Genomic DNA, 20,958 nt, shown 5'->3' with positions numbered 1-20,958 from the left:
GTGTTCATGTAAATGTGTTAAAATCCCAACTACTTCTTCCACTTTTTTTTTTTTTTTTAACAAATGATCAAATTAAGCAGTTAATGCATCTTCGTGCGTGAAATGTCTGTCGTTAATTCCTAATGGTTTCTTAATTGCACGATGTAACAGCTTTACGCACCCAATTTAATACATCTTTATGAATTTGTCAGCATAAAAATTGTGCCTTTTTTGTCACATTAGTCTCTTAAATCACAAGAATTGGGCTGGGTGGCCACCTCGCTAATGAGGTTCCTGTAATGAGATAGTAAGTGGCATTTTACGCACTGGGTGTTTTATCAAATAAATCATTAATACATATTGGATTTATAGGCGTGAAATTGCTCCCTTTTTGGTCGCATCATTCCCCGAAATGACAAGAAGTGGCTTTGGTTCCCACGATCATTAATGAGGTTCCTGTAATTAGACGTTTACACATTGGGTGTTTTTATTTTTTATTTTTTCAAATGCATCAATCCAACTTTGTGATTTTATTAGGATGGAGTGGGTGGCTTTTGTGACACATCAGTCTGGGGAATGACAAGAAGTGGTTTTGGTTCCCATGCACGTTTATTCCTAATGAGGTTCCTGTAATTAGACGGTGACTTTTACGCAGTGGGTCCAGCCCTTGACTCGCATCCAATGCGCCTTTTTACGCACGGTGGATATTTGACTCCTCACAATGTGTCACATGTCAGAAAGCCGCATTGTCGGCTACTACACTATATAGGAAGAGACTGTGACGGCACCACTTTGTTTCAAGCCGGCGAACTACAGGACCGACCACTGCGTTGAAGGTGGATTTTTAATCCACAAGGACGTTTCGTCATCCGCAGCATCTTCAGGGATACTGAAAAAAAAAAAAATGGTTTCGGCGTTTTTGTATACGTTTTGCACATGGACGTGTGTGTTCGGGCTATCGCTGGGAACAGGTTTTGTTTATCGGCTCCCGGGCATCACCGTGCAGCGGCCGCCGCGCATCGTATCCGTACCCTTACCCGTACAGGAGCTGAGTAGCCCCATTGGGCCGCCCGGCAGCGGCTCCCAACTCAGGTGAGCATACCTGCACAACCTATCTGATGCTCGTATTTGGATCATTTTGCATACTTTTGTGGTGATAAGTGTTATATGCATTTTATTATTTTTTAAACAAGCGCTGATACCGGTCCAATGTATAATGACTCCAAATCCCAGAATACACTTCGATGGCGGGGCGTGGTCGTGGTGCCATCTGTGTCAAAAGCACCGTATCGATACTTTTTAGTAGAATGACTACATTTGAAAGACTTTTAAATGTTTTTGTGGTAGTTTTCTTTATTTCTGTAATATTTAGCTGAATCATATGACAGAATTTGGGCAACATTTATATGCAAGTATAACATTTTTTCTCCACCTTTGGAAAAAGCACAACTATTTCAAACTGTATTGCAAATTGAGTATTTTACACACAGCTTGTCTGTCATCCGGTGCCTTACATAGGAACTGGTGTCAGTATACCGTTTCCAAGACGGTGTCCTGTCAGGTGCACAATGGGAGCCAAGCCACGGTGCAGAGGGTGCTCCAGACCTGCCGCTGGCCTGCAACTTGTCCCAAACTTCTCAGGTACTTAGTACTTAGTCATTTTGTCGCTTTTTTGGTCTTTTTTTTTTATCTCACTCTTTTTTTTTTTTAAACGTTATATCATGTTTTTTTTTTTTTAATTTAATGTATTTTTTTTTACATAATCTCCACTCGCATCTTTCCCCCCATGAAATGACAAAAAAATAATAAGAAAAAAAATGGCCTAGTAAATATTCTTCCGTATGTTTTATTTTTATTTTTTTAAATCAGCTACAGGACGGTCCTCAGACCAGCCTTCATGGTTTCCTACAAGCAGGTGACTGCGTTGGAATGGAGATGCTGTCCCGGCTTTGTTGGCAAGGATTGTCGTGAAGGTAAAATTATTCGTATTTTGTTCCTCCGTCTTAAAAAAAATACAATACAGGAAGAACACGGTGTTTGTTTAAGAGTGTCTGAAGGCTACATCCGACTTGTTAGCAACACCAGGCAACTTCCTGAGCTGCATTTAATGTCCGCTGGTGTGGCTAATTGTGCTACTCTGTAGGTGGTCCCTTCATATGACTCGTGCTTGTTTTAACCAAGTCTGTTTTGGTTTACCTTTAGGCATATAAATAACGGCATTCTCTACTTTTACTACATAAGCAGGACTCGTACTGCTCTGTTAAACATTCATATTGTTGGAGTTGAATGAATGAAAACCACAATGGAATGTCCGGCAGAGCAGTAAAACGAGTGGTGCTAGTACACTTTAATGATGTCCACTGCTGATCTTGGAGTCGGACACCTCAGACCACAAATGGTGCATATAGTCCAGTGCATATAGTCCTTATATGACACTTTGTAAAAGTATAACAACAAATAAAATCCTGACGTCATGTGAGACATTTTGCGATACATATTCATACATACAAGTGAACTAAGCATTTTGAGTCCCACTCAAATTTCCAGTGTCAACAAGTAGTGCAGTGCCATGCTAGCTGGAGATGATGCTTAGCTGCTAATGCTAGCTACTAGCCAATTGAACCGTTTGCATTCAAGTTTAAAATTTATGAATTAGTTGAAGTTGTATGCGTAATATGTGCTTATAAGCCGGTGAAAAATTTCAGGTTCTTTGAATCTATCCATTGTATGCAGTGTAGAATTTTGCAAATTCAATATCCTTGATTTTCTTTGGGACAAAATGGAGGGCAACCGACATCCAAATCAATCTTCAACCTAAAAGCAAACAGCACCTCTGTGAGATATTTCATCCTGTCCTGTTAAAGCTTGTTACATAATTATGCTCTCAAAGCGCTGGCATGGCCTGCCCAAAGTTGTTCATAATGACCCCAAGACTCCATTTTTGCTTGTTGGTCATAATTAGCATTGTTGCACTTGGAAAGCCACGATTTTGGCTCGGCCTAAGAAAGCACACATTAGCTCATAGTATCAAGAGAGATTTTATTACAAAGCCGTTGCAAACGATTATTTATGCTGGTCTGGATATTATTTCACACCAAGATTAACACACGGTTATTATATCCGCTCTTTGTCTAATGCCAGCGATTATGGTTCACTTGAGACCAAAAGTGGCTGCAGAAGTGTGAAGAAGTTTTACGCTGTTTATTTAAGGCTTGACGGAACTGATTTACGCACTCCAAATCATCGCCATATGGACGGCTGGCACGCTACATTGGATTTGGTTAATTACACCTTTAAAAACAAAAAGAAAAAAAGAGGCTGATGTCATGGACAATTGCGCAGTGAGGAGTTGCGAGGACTGGCAGAGGAAGGGACAGACACTTTGAAGGTGTTCTTACACCAGCTGCTACATAAAGCATGGCTGTCTTAACTTGGATAACCTCAACTTTAGGTACATGTGCACAATCCAGTGAAAGGCAAAAAAACAAAAAACAAAGTGTTTCACATGGTGCCTTTACGTAGATGGGATTGTCAAAGACATTTCTGGAAGTCTTTATGCTGTACTGTACATGTTTTTGTAGACAGCAGAAAACGGCCATGTTGGGGCCATGAGCCAGCGGTGTCATCAGTGAAGATGACCTTATCATCTGTGGTTCTGTTTTGATGAGATTTTGGCCCCAGACACTCCCAGAAATGGAGTGTGTCTTGTTGTTTGGTGTCTTTTTTTTGTGTGAATGAGAGCCAAAGGTGGTGTTGACACAAAATGACAATTGCTGGATTCTACTCTTAACATTCCTCGAAATATCGAATATGTTTTGTGCAACTATGAGTTTAATCTCTCAGACATTGTATGTTATATCGTTTTGTCACAAATTAGGACATTCATAAATCTTTTGATCAATGGTCGAGAGCTCCATCAATAGCCGCGTTGTAGATTTTCCTTGACCTTTGGCATTCAAGCTTTGATGTGATCTCCAAAGGCTGCAAATTTGCAGGCTGACTTTGACTCCCCATTTCGCGTGTCTGTCCTGTTCACACCGAGCGGAGAAAAAAAAAGGGGGATAATGATTCATTTTGACATTGCGCTGATCTTCACCTTTTACCAATCGGCCATCTTTCTGCTCCACAATACTTGATCTCTCTTTCCTTTCTATGATCATCCAGATTAAATGAGGTGTGTGAGTGGGCAAATATTGAGAGCCTCAATGATGATGTCAGCCATTGATCTTGAGAGGTGACGCTACCCTGAAGACGGAGTTTTTTGTTGTTGTTGTTGTTTTTGGTTATCATACGGACCACATCGAGAGGACTACTTGGCCCAAAAAGATGTCTTTAAATTTTGGAAGCATCCTGTCATTAAAGGTGTTAGAATTGAATATAATGAACCTGAGATCTGGATGTGTCTTGGATGTTCTGTCCAAAGTATTCCATAGAGTAGATCCTGTGGATAACTTGTAAGCGAGCAGACCTCGCTGGTGAGGCCTGTAGCAATAAATGATGGCAGTGTCACATGACCGTGTTGAAAGTGAAAGCTTTTAAAGTCTGGAATGGATTCCCTGACCAGTTCCTGACCTCCAGATTCAAGAGGAACAAAGCAATTTACTTGATGATTTTTACGTACTGTATCGACTAGATAACCTTCTCCTTGCTGGTTGTGGTAAGGCCATCAAACAGATTGATACCCCACATGTGGTTCTGTAGACTGCAACTGTGGCAATGTGAGCATACGAGTGATGTATCGATTACATGGCCGGCCGGTTGTGGTCACATTTAGGTCAGACGGTCACCTTCTAACTTGCTAAATCTCAGCTGTTGTCATCGCTCTCATACGCTTGATGGATGATATTCCTCTCCGTTCCGTCGTGCTCCTTTTGTGTTTTCAATTTCTGGCCAAATTTGTCGCTAGCTTTTGCTGAAGATGTGACTTGATGACCTGAAAGTAGTTGACGCTTACGTCGCCACCCTTTTCACATGACACCGTCAAATCAATTGAAGCGCAATAAGCTGACCTTTTAATTCGTTTCCGTAACAGCCGCTGCTCTCTCCCCCTGCGGAATCACGCAAGATCATTGAAAGATGATGAGCGCACGTCTGCGCCATCAAGCCCATCCGTCACCTCCTGCGGTTGAAGGCTCGAGGAAAAAAAAAAGGGGTCAGGCAGACGCTGCCAGATGATGAGATGTTGATTGGCATCGGCCTGAATTTGTCATTGCATCACGTCTAGCAAAATGTTTGTCACGTCTCCCTTTATTGGGATGGCGTGTGAGCTGTCAAGTGGCATCATGGCGGGGAGGCTTGAACGGTGCCAGTGCGGTCTTGCGGCCGTCTTGCTTTTTTGTTCACAAATAGTGATTTCGACTCTGTCACTTTGTGGGTGGGTGTGTCACCAAAAGAGCTTGTGACACTGTGATTTGTGTTCGTCTGTCAGGATGTGTGTAGGTGTGTGTGCGTGTGTGTTCATGGCAGCTGTTGTTGATGGCAAGCAATATTTGACCACTTGGTGGTTGGGGCCACAGTGGGATGCAGCCAGTCTTCTTGTCTGCGTTTCTTGGATCTATATTCAGGTCTGATAGCACACTTTAGTGTACTTTACAAACTATCTAGTGCTTGAAGGGATACTTGACTCATATAACCATTTTCAACAGTAAAAAGATATTTTGTCTATAATTAATGTGACAACTTCATTATTTTTCATGGAAATTTAGTACCTTCTAAAAAAACAACAACATTTTGCCACTTGCTGTTGACTGAAAATGACATCATAGGTGCTCTGGAAACAACCAATCATGGCTCACCTGTTGTCTGTTTGGTCATGTGACTTTCGCAAATCGAGCCATGATTGGTCGTTACCCGTTTCCTGAGCACGCGAGATGTCATCTTCAGTTGACAGCAAGTGGCAAAAAGTGTTTTTAAAGGTATTAATTGTAAATGAAAAATAATGAAGTTATCACATTGAGTACATGCAAAATAGTATCTTTTTACAGGTGAAAAAGGAGGGAAGTCAACCCCCCCCCATCAAATAAAAAAATCGTGAAAATAATGTGTTGTGAGCTGAATGGTTGGATCCCAAAGTGCAGACACAAATAAGGTTTTAACTATTTATTCACATAACTTGACTAAACGAAAAATGAGAATGCATTGAGAATCACGAGACGCCAAACAAAGTGAAATTTCTGCAGAAATTCGGTGGGAATGCTGAAAGCTGAATGCTAATAAAATATCGCCCAAGCGAGGTTTGAACCGGCGCACTTGCATGTCTCCATAACGCCAGGCAAGTATTTAACGTGAGCCAATTTGGCTTGTTGAAAATCATGGCTAATGGCCTATTTATATGTAAGTGATATCTAAAAGTAATCCCCCCACCCCCATTCATTTAGATGGAAAAATCAAACTAATGATATCCAATGGAAAAATGCAAAAAAATAAAAATAAGATTCACGCAATAGCGCCACCTAGGCATGCAGTACCCGCCATTCATTTAGATGGAAAAGTGGGAACTAAGATAGTTGTTACACATGTAATCACTTAGCATAATTGCCGTGTATACATTTGCAATGTACAGTCGCAGGTGGGATTCGAACCCACGTCCTCCTGGTTACTGGACAATTTATTTTAACAAGTACACCACTGAGCAGTATCACAGAGCTGGTAATGATGAGTTGTATCATACATATGTATGGAAGTGGGTGTGGAAAGTGTGACTTAGAAAAAGTTCAATGTTAGTCCCATTGAAAATGAATGGGAAGTTGATATTTAACATTAAATTGTGCGACTACTGTAAGTACTGTGAAATCAGACGATATATTCCCAAGATGGCGTAAATTTTTGAAGCAAGTTGTAATATGAACAGTGTAAATCGGAAGTATTATGTGGAAGTTATTACACGGCAAAACAAAGTGTGGAGAATAAAAAGCGCATTCCCACATATGTTATTCCCCTGATTGACAAAATCAAGGGTTTATGACCGCAAGCTCCCAAGCTCATGCTGCCACTTCGCCGATTTTTTTCGATCTCCGGGGAGCTTCTGTGCCAGCAGTCACAACATGGGGTCGTCCCTTCCCTCTGCGGTTGAGCCGTCCGTCTCCAGAGTTTGGGATGACGAATCCTTTGGAATGCGAGCCATTTGAAATGTAGACTGTCCCTTCCGCTTGTGGCCGAAGAGGTGGAAATGCGGCGTTGAGAAACCGAAGATCCGATCCAGCACACCGCAGGACCGGATTGATGTGCCGGGAGACCCGCTGACACGGGGGCTACGCGGCGTCCGATTTCAGCGAAAGGAGAAACCTCAGCGGCCGCTGTTAGCATTGTGAACCCCGCGCGCGGTTGCGGATGCCGATTTAGGCAGAGCGCAGATGTTGGGGTCATTTTTGTTGCCGTGTTATTTATGAGCGCCAGTTGTTTCACGTTTTTGCTTTTTCTGCTATGACCACAATGTGGGTGGGGTCCTGTCTGCGGGACTGACAGTTGACATTCCACAATGCAGACTTGAACCCAAGAACGGAGAAAAGCTTCCATTTTGAAGAAACATAAGCTTTTCCTGTGGACCGTGTTCATACAAGTGATCCATATCAATCAACAATTTATGTGGAAGTACGTGCTTTACAACTTACTGCTCATAAATTCTTACAGGAGTGTTTTTTTTTTGTTTGTTTGTTTGTTTTTTTACCCCAAGGATCACTCCAAAATCAACATTATGTTTAGATTAGCCTCCTATACTTAACAGTAGCATTAGTCCGTGTGGAAAAACAATCAATGTAAAACCCTATAAAATTAGATGTATATGATGTAAAATCAGCAAGACAGCAAAAACGGACGACTATATAAATTGAAATGGATCAGTGATTTGAAAAGAATCTCGTAATAACGATTTAAAATGAGCAATCACCAAACCAAATGCGCAATCACGGCTCAGCTTCAGAAAACGGGTGAGCGCAAATTGAACGCTACCTGAACAGCTGTGATGTCATTTTAAGTCGACAACTGGCAAAATGGCTGCCCCCTGAGATGGTTAAAAACAACTTTATTCTGCTGCAAATAACTCATATTTCACAAATACAATATTAAAATCAGACTAGTGGGGCTGCATAGAGCATATTATAGTAAAGAATATTTTTGTTTGTACTTGAATGTATCTTTACGGAAGAGGATTAGGGCCAGTGAAGAGAGAGAAAAATGTTGACAGGATTCTCACTTTAAATTCAGAATTCTGAGAATAAAGTGAGAATCCTGCCAGACTTTTTTTTTTCTTTCTTCACTAATCCTCTTCCGTATATCTTAACTGCTCTATTTTTATTTTTACGTTCATTAATGTGGTTAATGACATGTATTATATATCTGAGACTTTTCCCATGAGGATGAATCGGTGTCTTACTTTCTGATGACTCACTCTCTCACAAACCAATACCACCCATTTATGTGTTAAATCATGTCCCGACAGTTGAACGCGGCGGTCGCCATATTCGATGAAACAGCGCCACGCTCATTGCTGAGGCCTTTGCCAGGAAAGAAGTCCTCATTTGTTTGAAGCGTGCCTTTAAATATGTCTTTTTGTTTGCCCTGCGGCCATGTAAAAATATTGGCCAGTGTGGATCTGTATGTTCCAACGGTTGTGAAATTGTTTCCGCCGCCAACTTGTCTTTTTTTTCTGTCTGCAGAGTGCATGAACTGCACCACCATCATGGACATGAATGTCAGAATCAACAGCATCGAGTCGCAGGTAAACAAGTGGACTACTTCTTCTTCTTCTTCTCCTTCTTCTTCTTCTCCTTCTTCTTCTCCTTCTCCTCCTTCTCAAGTCAAGTTTATTCCCCTGATCAAACCACAAAAGGGCAAGGAAAACCCCCCCAAAAAAACCAAACCCCTCAGGGGAAAAAAAATAAACCTTGAGAAGGGGTCACAGATGTTCTTCTTAATTCCTCTCCTTCTTCATTCTTCCTTCTTCATTCTTCTCCTTTCTTCTGCATCATTCTTCCTTCATTCTTCCTTCATCTTCTTCATTCTTCTTTCTTCTTCTTTCTTCTTCTTCATACTTCCTTCATCTTTTTCATTCTTCTTTCTTCTTCTTCATTCTTCCTTCATCTTCTTCATTCTTCTCCTTTCTTCTTCTTCATTTTTCCTTCTTCTTCTTCATTCTTCTCCTTTCTTGTTCTTCATTGTTTATTCTTCCTTCATCTTCTTGATTCTTTCTTCATCTTCTTCATTCTTCTTCATTCTTTCTTTTTCATTCTTCCTTCATTCTTCTTTTTTCTTCTTCTTCTTCTTCTTCTTCTTCTTCTTCTTCTTCTTCTTCTTCTTCTTCTTCTTCTTCTTCTTCTTCTTCTTCTTCTTCTTCTTCTTCCTCTTCTTCTTCCTCTTCTTCTTCCTCTTCCTCTTCTTCTTCCTCTTCCTCTTCCTCTTCCTTCTTCTTCTGCTGTGACAGATCAAGTTGTTGGAAGATATGCGGCTGCCAGCGCCAACTGTCGCCAGGCCAACACAGGGATCGGTTGGCAATGAGGTGGACTCGCCGCTCCCAACTCCACCAGGTATGGCAATGCATTGTTTCAATCTTACCAATAATTCAACATAAAAAGCAGGACTGCGCTTTTTGGGAAAAATTAATTAAAAGTCAATATCGAGATTTATTGTGGAGGGGAAAAAAATCATTTAGCATTTTGTAGGTATCGCTGGGGTTGTGTACCATGCTGAATTTTGCATCTGTATGTCAAAATACCCCCAAAAGCCAAAGAAATGAAATCACACAGCTCACTGAGAGGAAGTCTCAGCGAAAGCTTCCTCAGCCGACATACTGTAAACGGATCTATCGATTAAAACAGCTGCGTGTGGTTGCGAAGTCATACCGGGGCCCATGGGACCACCGGGCAAGGCCGGACCTCGGGGTCCACCAGGAAGATCGGGCCTTCCCGGAGTCATCGGTAAGACGTCGTCCACATTTTGTAGGAAGGAGGGTCATCTGTTCAACTTCTGAATAATAACTGTTGGTGTTCAGGCAACAAAGGGGACAAAGGCGTACCTGGTGAAGGTGGTCTCCCTGGCCCGCCTGGCCCACCAGGTCCTCCGGGTCCTCCTTCCAGGGCTTCTATCGTACACGTGAGGGGGGATGTCTTTCAAGTGGATGAGCAAGGTGAGAAGAGGTCACACTTACAACAGCTACTCAACCCTTCCTCAAAGCGAATGAATGGAAAAGAGTTTACAGGTGGAAACAGTGATCTCTGTAAGTATTTAAACTAGCAATGTGTCTTACGCATTTAGCGAAGCATGTCTTTACAAGAGAAGCGTAAGTGAGTTTAATTGTTCCCGTGTGCTCAGCTGACGTTAGCTGTGCCACACTTTATTTACAGCGGCCTGACTCAAGACCACCGGCAACAAAGGGGCTGAAGCTCAAGTTTCAAATCACAACACTCGAGTTAGTTAACTTTTTGACTTAGTTAACCCAAAAAGTTGAGTCAAATTAAATTAATAATCCACAAAAAACATCTTAGGGTTGTTTTGTGATTTGTTTTATTTTTATTTTATTTATTTATTCATTTTTTTATTTTGTTTTGTTTTGTGGGTTAAAGGGGCATGACGCAACTTAAGACTCAAATTGAAGTTTTAAAATAACCATATTTTTCACCCACACGTTTTAAGAATTGTATAATGGACAGAAGGCACTATTGTGCCACAATAACTGTTGCCTCTATTTTCCTCTAAAGTTAAATAATGTTGGCATGGTCTGGCCGGAAACCTTAACTTTTGCTCTGAGCATGACGTCATGCTCATGATCCTGGCCGTGCACGTCGTTGGCGTCCATTCCGCGTTTTGCCAGAGGGGTCGCAAATGTGCAAAAACTCTGAATCCTGCGTCATGGGCCTTTAATTAATTGAACAACCCACTTGCATTGGGTCATGATAACCGACTCAACTTGTTCGGCTAAATAGCTGAATTTAAATGAATAACCCACAAAGCAAACCCTGCTTTTGAGGTTGTTTTGTGAATTATTCATTTGACCTCAACTTTTTGGCTTAATTGAATAAACCCAAATGAATTGCAGGGTCAAAAATGAACTGACCCATCTTTTTGAGTAACCCAATGTGGTTGGTTATTTATTTGGTATAACTTATTGGGTTAATAGAATACATCCAAAAAGTTCCGTTGGTCTTTTTTTTTTTTTTTTTTTTTTTTTTTTTTTTTTTTTTTTTTGTGTACCCAATTTGGGTTAGTTTTGACCCAACTGTTTTTGGTTTGACAGATGCAAATGTACATAGTGAATTGGGCTGACCAATTTTGAAAAATAATCCAATAGAAGTTTCCCACCCACAACCCCTCAAATACTGTATTGCGATTTTTATTTTTCCAAGGTCCTCTTTCCGTGTTCCATGTTTTTCTCTTGAATCGTTATTCTGGGCATGTTGGACTGAGGAGTGAGGACAGAGGCCTGTCTACACTCGACAGCATTACTACGTCGCAATAAATTCCATCTTCAATTCTCAGTTGGTTATCATCACATTTATCCTAATAGATATCACAGGTTGTTTTCTCGCTTCCACTCAAGTCAGAGAAAAAAAAGGGAAAAAAAGACAAATGTAGTGATTAGAGGCATAAGAGTAACACTTTTTACACTTGTAATATAGTAATGTAAAATAATCTACACAGTATCACGTTATGTACAGTATTCAGGGATTTTTTTTTCCACAATTCATCAGTTTTTTTTTTTCATCAGTCTCTTTTTATTAACGGATTGACTGGCAGCCATTTTGAGTGAAGCAAGCCCCTTCGGTCCCAGCTGTTTTACTGTATTTTCACAGAGTATTCTGTTCTATTGCTATAAAAACATGGAACCTACCAAAAGAAATATTAGAGTCTCTTCTTTCATCAGGAAAAATATATATGTTTATCTGTTTCCTTTTTGCAGCAATTAGCATTAGAATATAGCGAAATTTCATCATTTTTCACATTCCCGGTGAAAACGCTGGCAAAAGGAGCTTTTTGCAACATGCACTGATTGATCTCTTATACTCTGCTGCCACCTACTGGCCTACCATTGCTTCAACCGGTCTCTGCAGTTGAGAGGATGCATCAAAGCCTTCTGTATGCGCTAGCATTAAAATAAATAAATAAATAATAATAAAATAAATAAATAAAAATAAATCAAAACGTATAAATACGTCTTTGGGACACTTAAAACATTAAAAATAGGACGTATTTACACGTTTTTGGGAGCAAATGAGTTAATAATGAGTTTGCATGGTGAAATAGTGGTTAGCACATCTGCCTCATAGTTCTAAGATCAGGATTCGGATTCCATTTCATACTTCCTCCCACATCCCTCAAACAAGTTTGCTCAATTTAAGACTTTGAATTGTCCATAGGTGTGAATGTGAGTGTTTATCTGCAGGCGAGCTCGCCTAAAGTCAGCTGAGACTCATGACCCAAATGAGGACAAGTGCTATGGCAAATAGATGGCTGACCTCATTTCTGCTTTGCATGATGCGAAGGTTGACAAAGAGTCATTGTAAAAGTGTTGTGTTCTGTCTAGTAGCACACGAAAAAGAAGCATTGCTGAAAATAGAGCGAGTGCAGTTTGATTGTGGCTCTTCCCACTAGAAGGCAGCAGACATCCACGCACCCGTCACGCTCCTGTGGTCGACTTGCTCTGATGAAGTTGTGTCTGCGGGTCTGGAACAATGCAGATTTGGGTCTGCGGGACCGTGTTCGCTTCAGGGGGGGAATCGAGCGGCCGTAAATCGGCCCTAATTTGTTAGCTGTCAGCACAAGAGTGTGCGTTTGGGGGAAGACGTCGTGGCCCGTGGCCAGCGAATGGAGGAGATGGTCTGCCACTCATGTTAACTTTCTTGGCCAGGCCTCCAGCTTGGAGCAAAAGCGGAACATAAGGAAATGACTTCCAGAGGAAAATTTGGTTCTTTTTTTTTCTGCATGGACGCTCGCCATCATGTAACAGCACAACTTCATCATGGGCCAAGCTGAGCATATGCTGAAGTGAAGAGGAAGTGGGACGGAGTGTGGCGGACTGTTCTTTTTTTTTTTTTTTTAAAGTTTTCTTGAAAGCATCTTACATGGTGAGAAGGCGGCGCCCATTCCAACTCTCCCGTGTTTTCTGTGAAAACATGTTCAAGTGTCCAATATGCGTTTAATGAGCGCTAGCTTGGATTGTCACTGTCACAGCGGGAATAATAATATAACTTCATCTCTTATCTCAACTACCATGTTATCCTAATTAGGGCCCGATTATAATCGGCCGATTATTGGCCTTCAAACATCGGCCAAAAGAATTGGCCAATTGGGCCAAATGGCCGATTCTTTCCCTCTTAAAACATTATCGAAGTAAACCAAAGTTTCTGACTCTGTGAAAGTACCCTGAACGCACCATTTTGCTTGCGTAGCATTAGCTACTAGCAAGTGTATAGCGTATGTTATTCTGGTTATTCTGTTGTCCCTAAACGGTCTTTAAGTTGTTTAATGACACTGCAGTTGGAGTTAACTGTAAAACTAAACATACAACGTTAAGAATTACATCCACTGTATATTTAAATACAAAACATGCTTCATTTTTAAAACATCGCTAGCCTAGCGCTAGCAGGAAGTTAGCATCGACTTCGGGAGTGTTTTTCCTTCAAATAACGAATCTCCACACACAATTGTCGTGGGAACGTATACCCACAGATGAGATAACACTACGCAAAGGCACACATTCTTCCCAATATGAGAATTCAATCGCAACTTTCTTCTGTACTCACTTTAAGTGTGTACGCTATGAATGCACGACACCACACTGCCCCCAAGAGGCCAAAACACACAGGAGCAGTCAAGTCAAGTCATCTTTATTTATATAGCTCTTTCAAACAGCCTTAGCTGTCAGTATTTGTATTATATATAATTTAAAAAATTAATTGGTAATTGGGTTTTTTTTTTCTGCCAAAAATCGGTATTGGCATCTGCCTCAAAAGATGTATGTTGGTCGGGCCCTAATCCTAATTCAATTTCTGGCTTCCTACTGTGTACCGGGGTGGAGAAGCCATCGTGGCCGTGGGCCGTACACAACCCGCCGAGCGCTTTTGATCCCACCCGCTGTGAATTTGTAAAAACAAATAGAGACTCAGAGGAAACGGCCAAAAACATCCAAGCCACAAATGAATCCAATATAGTATAATAATAATAATAATAATAATAAGCACTTTGGCTGGCATATATTAAAGTCCTCTGTTTTCTTTTCCTCCTGTCAGATTTGTTTTCAATAATTAGTCTTGTGCAAAAATAAAAGTGCAGCCTACGCTTGGGTGGGGTGGGAAAGGAAACCGTCATGAATGTTCTTTTTTTTGTCACTCATCCGTGCAGTTGCTTGCACCATTCAATATCATCGTGATCCGAGGTTGGGATTATACAGCTCCCCTGCAGGGATGTCATGTGATCCATCTGGATCGTGTGTACTAGTAGAACTTCCTTCCAAGCAAGTCTCAAAACTACACACACTTAAGATGTTAAATACGACATCATAAGATGGACAACAAATGTTCCCTACATATTAGAGATGTATATTATGATGCTAAAAGAAAAACGTGTCATTCAACAAACCGTTTACGCTTGCATTAAAACGCGTCTGCTTGGAAGGCAAGTCGCATCACATGAAGACCAAAACAGAACTAACGTTCCTCTCTATTTTTGTACAAAAATATTTTGCAAGTGCGTGTATCATGGTGAAAATGTACAGTGTAGTGGATATAAAAAGTCTACACACCCCTTGCCAGATGCCAGGTTTTTGTGATGAACAATATTAGATATTTTTGAGAGTGGAATGAATTCAAAACCGAATTAAAAGCATTGACGCATTTGTGCTTATTTTTCATTTTTTTGTCCAGATGGAGAGTACATCCGTCTAAATGGCCCCCCTGGGCCACCCGGTCCACCCGGCCCACCTGGCCCTCAAGGTGCATACGTCGTCCAGGAGCCACAAACATTCATTTCACTTTTGTATGAATACACAATAATTCTTTAAAACAAGCATTGCTGTACACAAAGTGCTGTACATGAAACAGAAATCGGTCTTGCAGTAAAGAATAAGTAAAACAAGAACAAAACATTGCAAGTATACAAGTGAATAAAATTTACATCAATAAATTAATTACAAGAAGTAGGTAAGTGAAATAATAACAATAGTAATTGTGTCCAATTCCTGTGTACAGGTCCATTGGGACCGAGGGGCCCTGCTGGGATTCCAGGCATTCCGGGACAGAATGTGAGTACTTTCCCCCCCCCGAATGTTCAACAATAAAAACGTAAATGATCACGAACACGTGTCCGTGTGTTTTATACCAGGGCAAGGACGGTGACCCCGGCCAGCCTGGGATTACTGGACCCAGAGGTGATCCGGGGCAAACGGTGAGGCCCACTCATTGATAACAAATGTTTGTTTTAGGCCCAACAAATGGATCAGATATTATTTCCAACTTCCATGATGTCACATGATCAAGGTTATTTTGGTTAACTACAATGAACGAAAAAACTAAAATTCAAAAATCAATTTTGTTAACGAAATAAAATAAAAATGAAAATGCTTTTTTTAAAAATGAAAACAAACTACATTTTATGTTTACAAAACTAACTATAATGAAACCAAAAATTATCTTTGTTTTCGTCTTTGGTAATTAATTTCATGCATGAGCCTTTGGGGATGATTTTAAATGTGATTTTAAGTAGATTTATTTTTTATATTAACCAGAAAAAAGGACATTTGCAAGTGTGTCACACAGAAGCGACGTGTCATCAGGCAGCAGCCAATAAAAAAAAAAAGCACCTTCAGATGACGTCACTCCTGTGCTCTTTTCAAAATATTGCACAATAATACACATTTAAAAAAAAAAAAAAACTAATACTGAAAATAACTAAAACTAAACTAAAACAAAGCATTTATTCAATAACTAAAACTAATAAAAACTAACAGAACCACCCTGAAAATGAATTCAAATTAACTCTATTTCAAAACAGTTCTCAAAACAAAATCAAAACTAACTGAAATGAAAAATTCCAAAACTATAATAACCCTCCACGTGATCCATCCAAAAGGTTTCTTCCAAGACGTGCTCCAGTCCGTGACTAATCGTCTCCCTGCTCTCTTTGTCCAAGGCCACTTTGCGCCCCTCTCCAGCGGGCCTCCGCCTTTTTTAAACTGCTCCCAGCGTAATGATTTAAGAGCGGAGGTCTGCCGAAGACTCGGACGAGCGTATGAGAACGAGAGGGTGCTAAAATTTGTTCTCTCTTTTTCTTTATCCCTCCGTCAGGGGCCTACGGGTGAAGCAGGCCAGCCGGGCCTCGATGTGAGTACCCGCTTGTTGTGTTACGTTCAGCAGAAACGGGAAAGACGTGACAAGATGTTTGTCTTGTGTTTTTTTTTCACAGGGGCGACCGGGGCTCAAAGGGGAGCCAGGTGAAAGCTTCAACGATGTAAGAAGTGTCTGCTATTTGACTGACAACCATATCCACACTGTTTTTACATGTCAACAAAATATTTGTAAAAGAAAAGTATGATCAAAAATAGCATTGTAAATTTGCCAACATTTATTATTATTATTATTATTATTATTATTAATTAATTTACCAGACTACAGTTGTAATATTGCAAGAACACCTTTGTTGTAATGTGGAAATAATCCAATTTAATTTTATGAGACAAACATGAAATTAAACCCTATAAAGCCTGAATCATGAAATATATGAGAGAAAAATTCAGATTCCTTGTCAAAAGGGTATTATTTTCTGGTTCTTTTGAACACAAAAAAAATAATCATTTGAAAATCAACACACACAACCATATATGTCTTTTGGTTTGTGTCATATTTGATACATCTGGTCACAATGCCTTAAATGTGTACATTTATAACTGTCAAAAAATATTAAACACATTATTTCCAAAATCGGAAAGAACATTTCCTACCACTATTAATAAGTATAGGTGTCTCTCCTTTCTCAATTGGGGCGATCTTGCAAGGTCGCTGGGAAAGCCATCAGCTGGGTGATACTGCCCTCTAATGGATTAGCCGTGCAACGCATGTGTCAGATTATATACGTCAGGGTTTTAATGAAAAATATTATACTCATGGAATAGAGGGCTCAAAATGTCTTGTATTTAATATGATACATTTGGTATTATAGGGTTAAAGTAATTTTACAAGAATAAAATGGTATTTAATAATACTAGAAGAAAATGAGTCCCATTATTAGCTTATATCGCGCTTTACAATGCATTCATGCGCGAAGACTCAAAACAAAACGATGCAAAAAAATAATCAGTAGTATTTATTTATTTTATTTTTTAAATCCTAATATTGTGAGAATAAATTTGGAATATATTATGCGATATTACTCAAGAGTTTTGTACTCGATAATCATAATATTACCAGCAAAAAAAAAAAGAATAAAGTCCTAATATTATAATAATGATATTACATGAAAGCACAAAGCTTATATTGCAATGACAATTGTATGTCCATTATGCTTGTGTTAATTAAGTGTGCCGTTTTTTGTTTTTTTTTAATTGAAGCCGGACGCGCTGCCCCAACTCAGGGAGGCTTTGAAGATCCTGGCTGAGCGGGTCCTCATCCTGGAGCACATGATCGGCATTCACGGTGAGCCACAAACAGAATTTGACATTAGAAGAATCAACAAAGTGAACATGCGCCTATTAAAATAAATGACAACAAAATCCCAAAATGATGTCATAATTTCAAAATAGCTATGTTGTATCTTGATGCAAAAAGTAGAGGCATAAAAATACACATGATTTATGTATGCTAATTGCATCAGTGCGCACACCCTAAAACAGGACTTGATGACGCATTCAGACGATTTGGGTAGGAGTTGAACAACATGACACATACGGGACTGATGCCGCAAAGAACGCTCCAAGCAAATATGTCCGAACGCGAGGGCGACTCTTGCTTGAGGTCACTCCACTGATTTTTCAATTCGATTTCGGTCTGGGCTCTGCTTTGAACTTCATTTACTTTTGATGGAGAACAGCGGCTCTCAAACTTGTTCCACCAAGTACCACCTCAAAAGTGACTTCATGTAGCTCTCCACGTACGAACATAAAGACCAAAACGGAAAATGGATTTGAGTCTACTAGTCATACTCAGTGTAGCGAGTAGCGACCCTTCAGTTGTGTAACGTGAATTTGGGTTTAGTTTTACAAGTTCCGACTGTCTGAGAAGCTTGAAGAAAGATGTCCAAACATGATTGGATGAACAAATTAGTGTGCAATCGAGGAAAGCGAGCGAGTGAGCTTGTGTTGACAGTCGGGAAAATATTTATGATGTCATCGATTCGTCGTCAATGTCACCTATCATCAATTATAGGGCTGGGTCTAAAATATCAATATATCGATATCAAATCGATATTCCTCTTCATAGCACTATATCTATTCATAAAACCATGAATCGATACTTTTAATACAGTTCAACCCTCCCAATTGTGGAAGTTCCACAAATGTAAAATAAATAAATAAATAAAACCACAAATAAATTTGTGAATACTGAACCAATATTATACGGGGGTCAACTTTACGTGGATAATGTATTGTACTATTTGTAACAAATTTAATGTACTGGATTAAAAGAAATGAAATTGAAAACAATCTCACTTGATACTAGGGATGTAACGATACCGGCAATATCGTGATATTGCCATATTAAAACTGCTACAATATATTGTCGTCGTCATGTCACAATGTTAAAAGCAGGACGTTAAAAAAAAAAATCAGGTTGATTTCCATTTGTGCAGTTCTAGCATCCTCTGGTGGCTATTTTTTTTAGTGCAGTTTCATTTTCACAAGGCATGTTTTGGCCCTTCCATGGTTCAAATCCACACTAATGATCACGTAATAGGTTTGTGAACAGAGTCAATATGTGGAGGAAGACAATGTGTGTTTACATTAGTAAGTGCCTCAATATTAAGTGTTATTAAAGATTGCAGATTGATTATATTCATTGCTATAATGTACGAAAACACAATATTGTGTGTGTTTATTTTTTCTAGTATGAGCTCACTTTTTATAATATTGTGACCTTTTTTGTATCGCCAACCTCCCCACAATATTGTGATAATTACCGGAATTGTGACCTTCATATCGTCATAAGATCATATTGTGATGTTTGGATATTGTTACATCCCTACTTGATACAGTTTGAATTCTGCAATTGTTTTATCACACCACAAGAGGGAGCACAGGTTATGAATTGATACATGATTTGATTAATTTAATGTATTTTGTATTATTCATTTGATATTTACTTTTCATTTTTATGACTTAATTTTTTTTAAATGGTTATTTTAGTTATGTTTTAGTGTTTTTGTATGTTTTCATTTTCAAATGGGAAACAAAGCGTTTTGCAACTGACTCTTCCTTGTCCCCGCGCAGGAATCCCAGAGGGGTCCGGTTATGATGTCGTTATGGACCCCCTGTCCTTGACGCTGAGAAAAACCAAACGCCGCAAAGCTGCTCTCAAACCCACACCACCGGGGATACAAAAAGCCTCTCCCGTTTAAGGCAATGGCAGTGTATATTTTTTGGCCGGATGTTTCATTTTTTTTTTTTTTTCTTTCTCACACTTTTATTGCCTTTTTATCGCCGTAAGCATCCGAGTGAGTTTGATCCGATTCTTTCATAGTTCCTTTTTTGGCACGGCTGCAGCAGCGTTTCAGTCGACATAAGTGTAGTAGCAGCACTTTACATGGTGTCAGACAGTGAAATATAAGCCCGTAAAGTCTTATGAGGGTCTTGGCTTCTTTCTTTCCGCAGATAAAAGACGGACGGCGTAGTAAACAACACATCAGTTTGCGCTGGCAAAAAGCTCCCCAGGCTGCGATGGGAGACTTTTTTTTTTTTCCTTTTCCTGTGAGCCGGAGTCCAAAAACGTTACTGCTTAGTGTCGAACACTCCTCGCGCAGCATCCTCGCCGTTCATTCATCCCGTGTCGGCCTGTCAAACATATTTCTTCTTCTTCTTTTTTTTTTTTTTTTTTTTTTTTTGCTATCCTCGCTGCCTCATTAAAGCCGAGTTAAGACGTTACAGGCTGCCAGCAGCGTCTGCTTAAAAATGATAGTTTGCCTTTTAGAGCGTACATCTGGAGAGCGCACATCTGGAAAGTCCGTTTTGTTTTTCCTTTCTTTTTCCTCCCTCCCAACCTGACATCTTCGGAAACGCCTCGGAGATCGGCCGTATCCCTATATCAAGTCCCTCGCATAATAAACGTACATGTGCTATGTACGGTACGGTCAGATCTTCGGCTCAAGTACATTATTTATTTAATGGGTGACTGTAAGTAGAAATGACACAAGAAAGTGAAAAAGACTATTATATTCAATTGAATTCTATGAAAATAATGTGTACTCTTATCCGTACCAAAATGTTCAGTGAATTTGAATATAGTATTGTACACTAGCTCTCCAAGTAACACCATAAAGCAAAACAGCTTTTTTTTTAAAACAAAAAAAACAAAAACCTATATTAAATATTATTGTAAGCCAGTGTGTAATTAATTACGCATAGGTTGAAAATATTAAATATAATAACATACAAAAACTGCACCTAAGTAACGAATCGAATAAAATGTACTACACATAATATAGTAATAATATTTTAAAAGGATACTTTACTTATTTAGCCATTTTTGGCAGTCAAACATGAATATTTTGCCTATAATTAATTTGATACTTTCATTATTTTTCATGTACAAAATATAGTACCTTTAAAAACACATTTTGCAACTTCACGCCAACTGAAAATGACACCACAGGGGCTCAGGTAACCAATCACAGCTCAGCTTGTGAATGTCACATGACCAAACCTAGAAAACAGGTGAGCTGTGATTGGTTACCTGAGCACTTGTGATGTCATTTTCAGTCGACAGCAAGTTGCAAAATGTGTTTTTAAAGGTACTATTTGTACGTAAAAAATAATGACATTATCGAATTAATTATAGCAAAATATTA

General features: G+C 39.6%; 1 protein-coding gene across 1 annotated transcript; it reads left to right on the top strand.

Annotated features, from left to right (window-relative positions):
* Positions 1-116: 116 nt before the first annotated feature.
* LOC144033031 (uncharacterized) lies at positions 117-19,736 on the top strand. The gene is made up of 14 exons (XM_077540723.1): positions 117-1,071; positions 1,498-1,620; positions 1,849-1,952; positions 8,634-8,695; positions 9,398-9,500; positions 9,792-9,890; positions 9,965-10,099; positions 14,832-14,900; positions 15,156-15,208; positions 15,289-15,351; positions 16,251-16,286; positions 16,369-16,413; positions 17,510-17,594; positions 19,385-19,736. Exons 1-14 carry the CDS (start codon positions 884-886, stop codon positions 19,510-19,512), a joined length of 1,293 nt encoding a protein of 430 aa, XP_077396849.1. The 5' UTR covers positions 117-883; the 3' UTR covers positions 19,513-19,736.
* The last annotated feature ends 1,222 nt before the right edge of the window (positions 19,737-20,958 follow it).

Source organism: Festucalex cinctus, chromosome 13, assembly GCF_051991245.1.
Source record: "Festucalex cinctus isolate MCC-2025b chromosome 13, RoL_Fcin_1.0, whole genome shotgun sequence".
NCBI lineage: Eukaryota > Metazoa > Chordata > Actinopteri > Syngnathiformes > Syngnathidae > Festucalex > Festucalex cinctus.
The sequence above is the reverse complement of the archived record's forward strand: the minus strand, read 5'-3'. Positions and strand labels throughout refer to the sequence as shown.

What these genes read in the sequence shown, in the direction of transcription:
- LOC144033031 (XM_077540723.1), top strand. Translation starts at nt 884, where the DNA reads ATGGTTTCGGCGTTTTTGTATACGTTTTGCACATGGACGTGTGTGTTC. An exon ending in GGCAGCGGCTCCCAACTCAG is followed by an intron (nt 1,072 to 1,497) that starts GTGAGCATACCT and finishes TGCCTTACATAG; the next exon opens with GAACTGGTGTCAGTATACCG. An exon ending in TGGCAAGGATTGTCGTGAAG is followed by an intron (nt 1,953 to 8,633) that starts GTAAAATTATTC and finishes TTCTGTCTGCAG; the next exon opens with AGTGCATGAACTGCACCACC.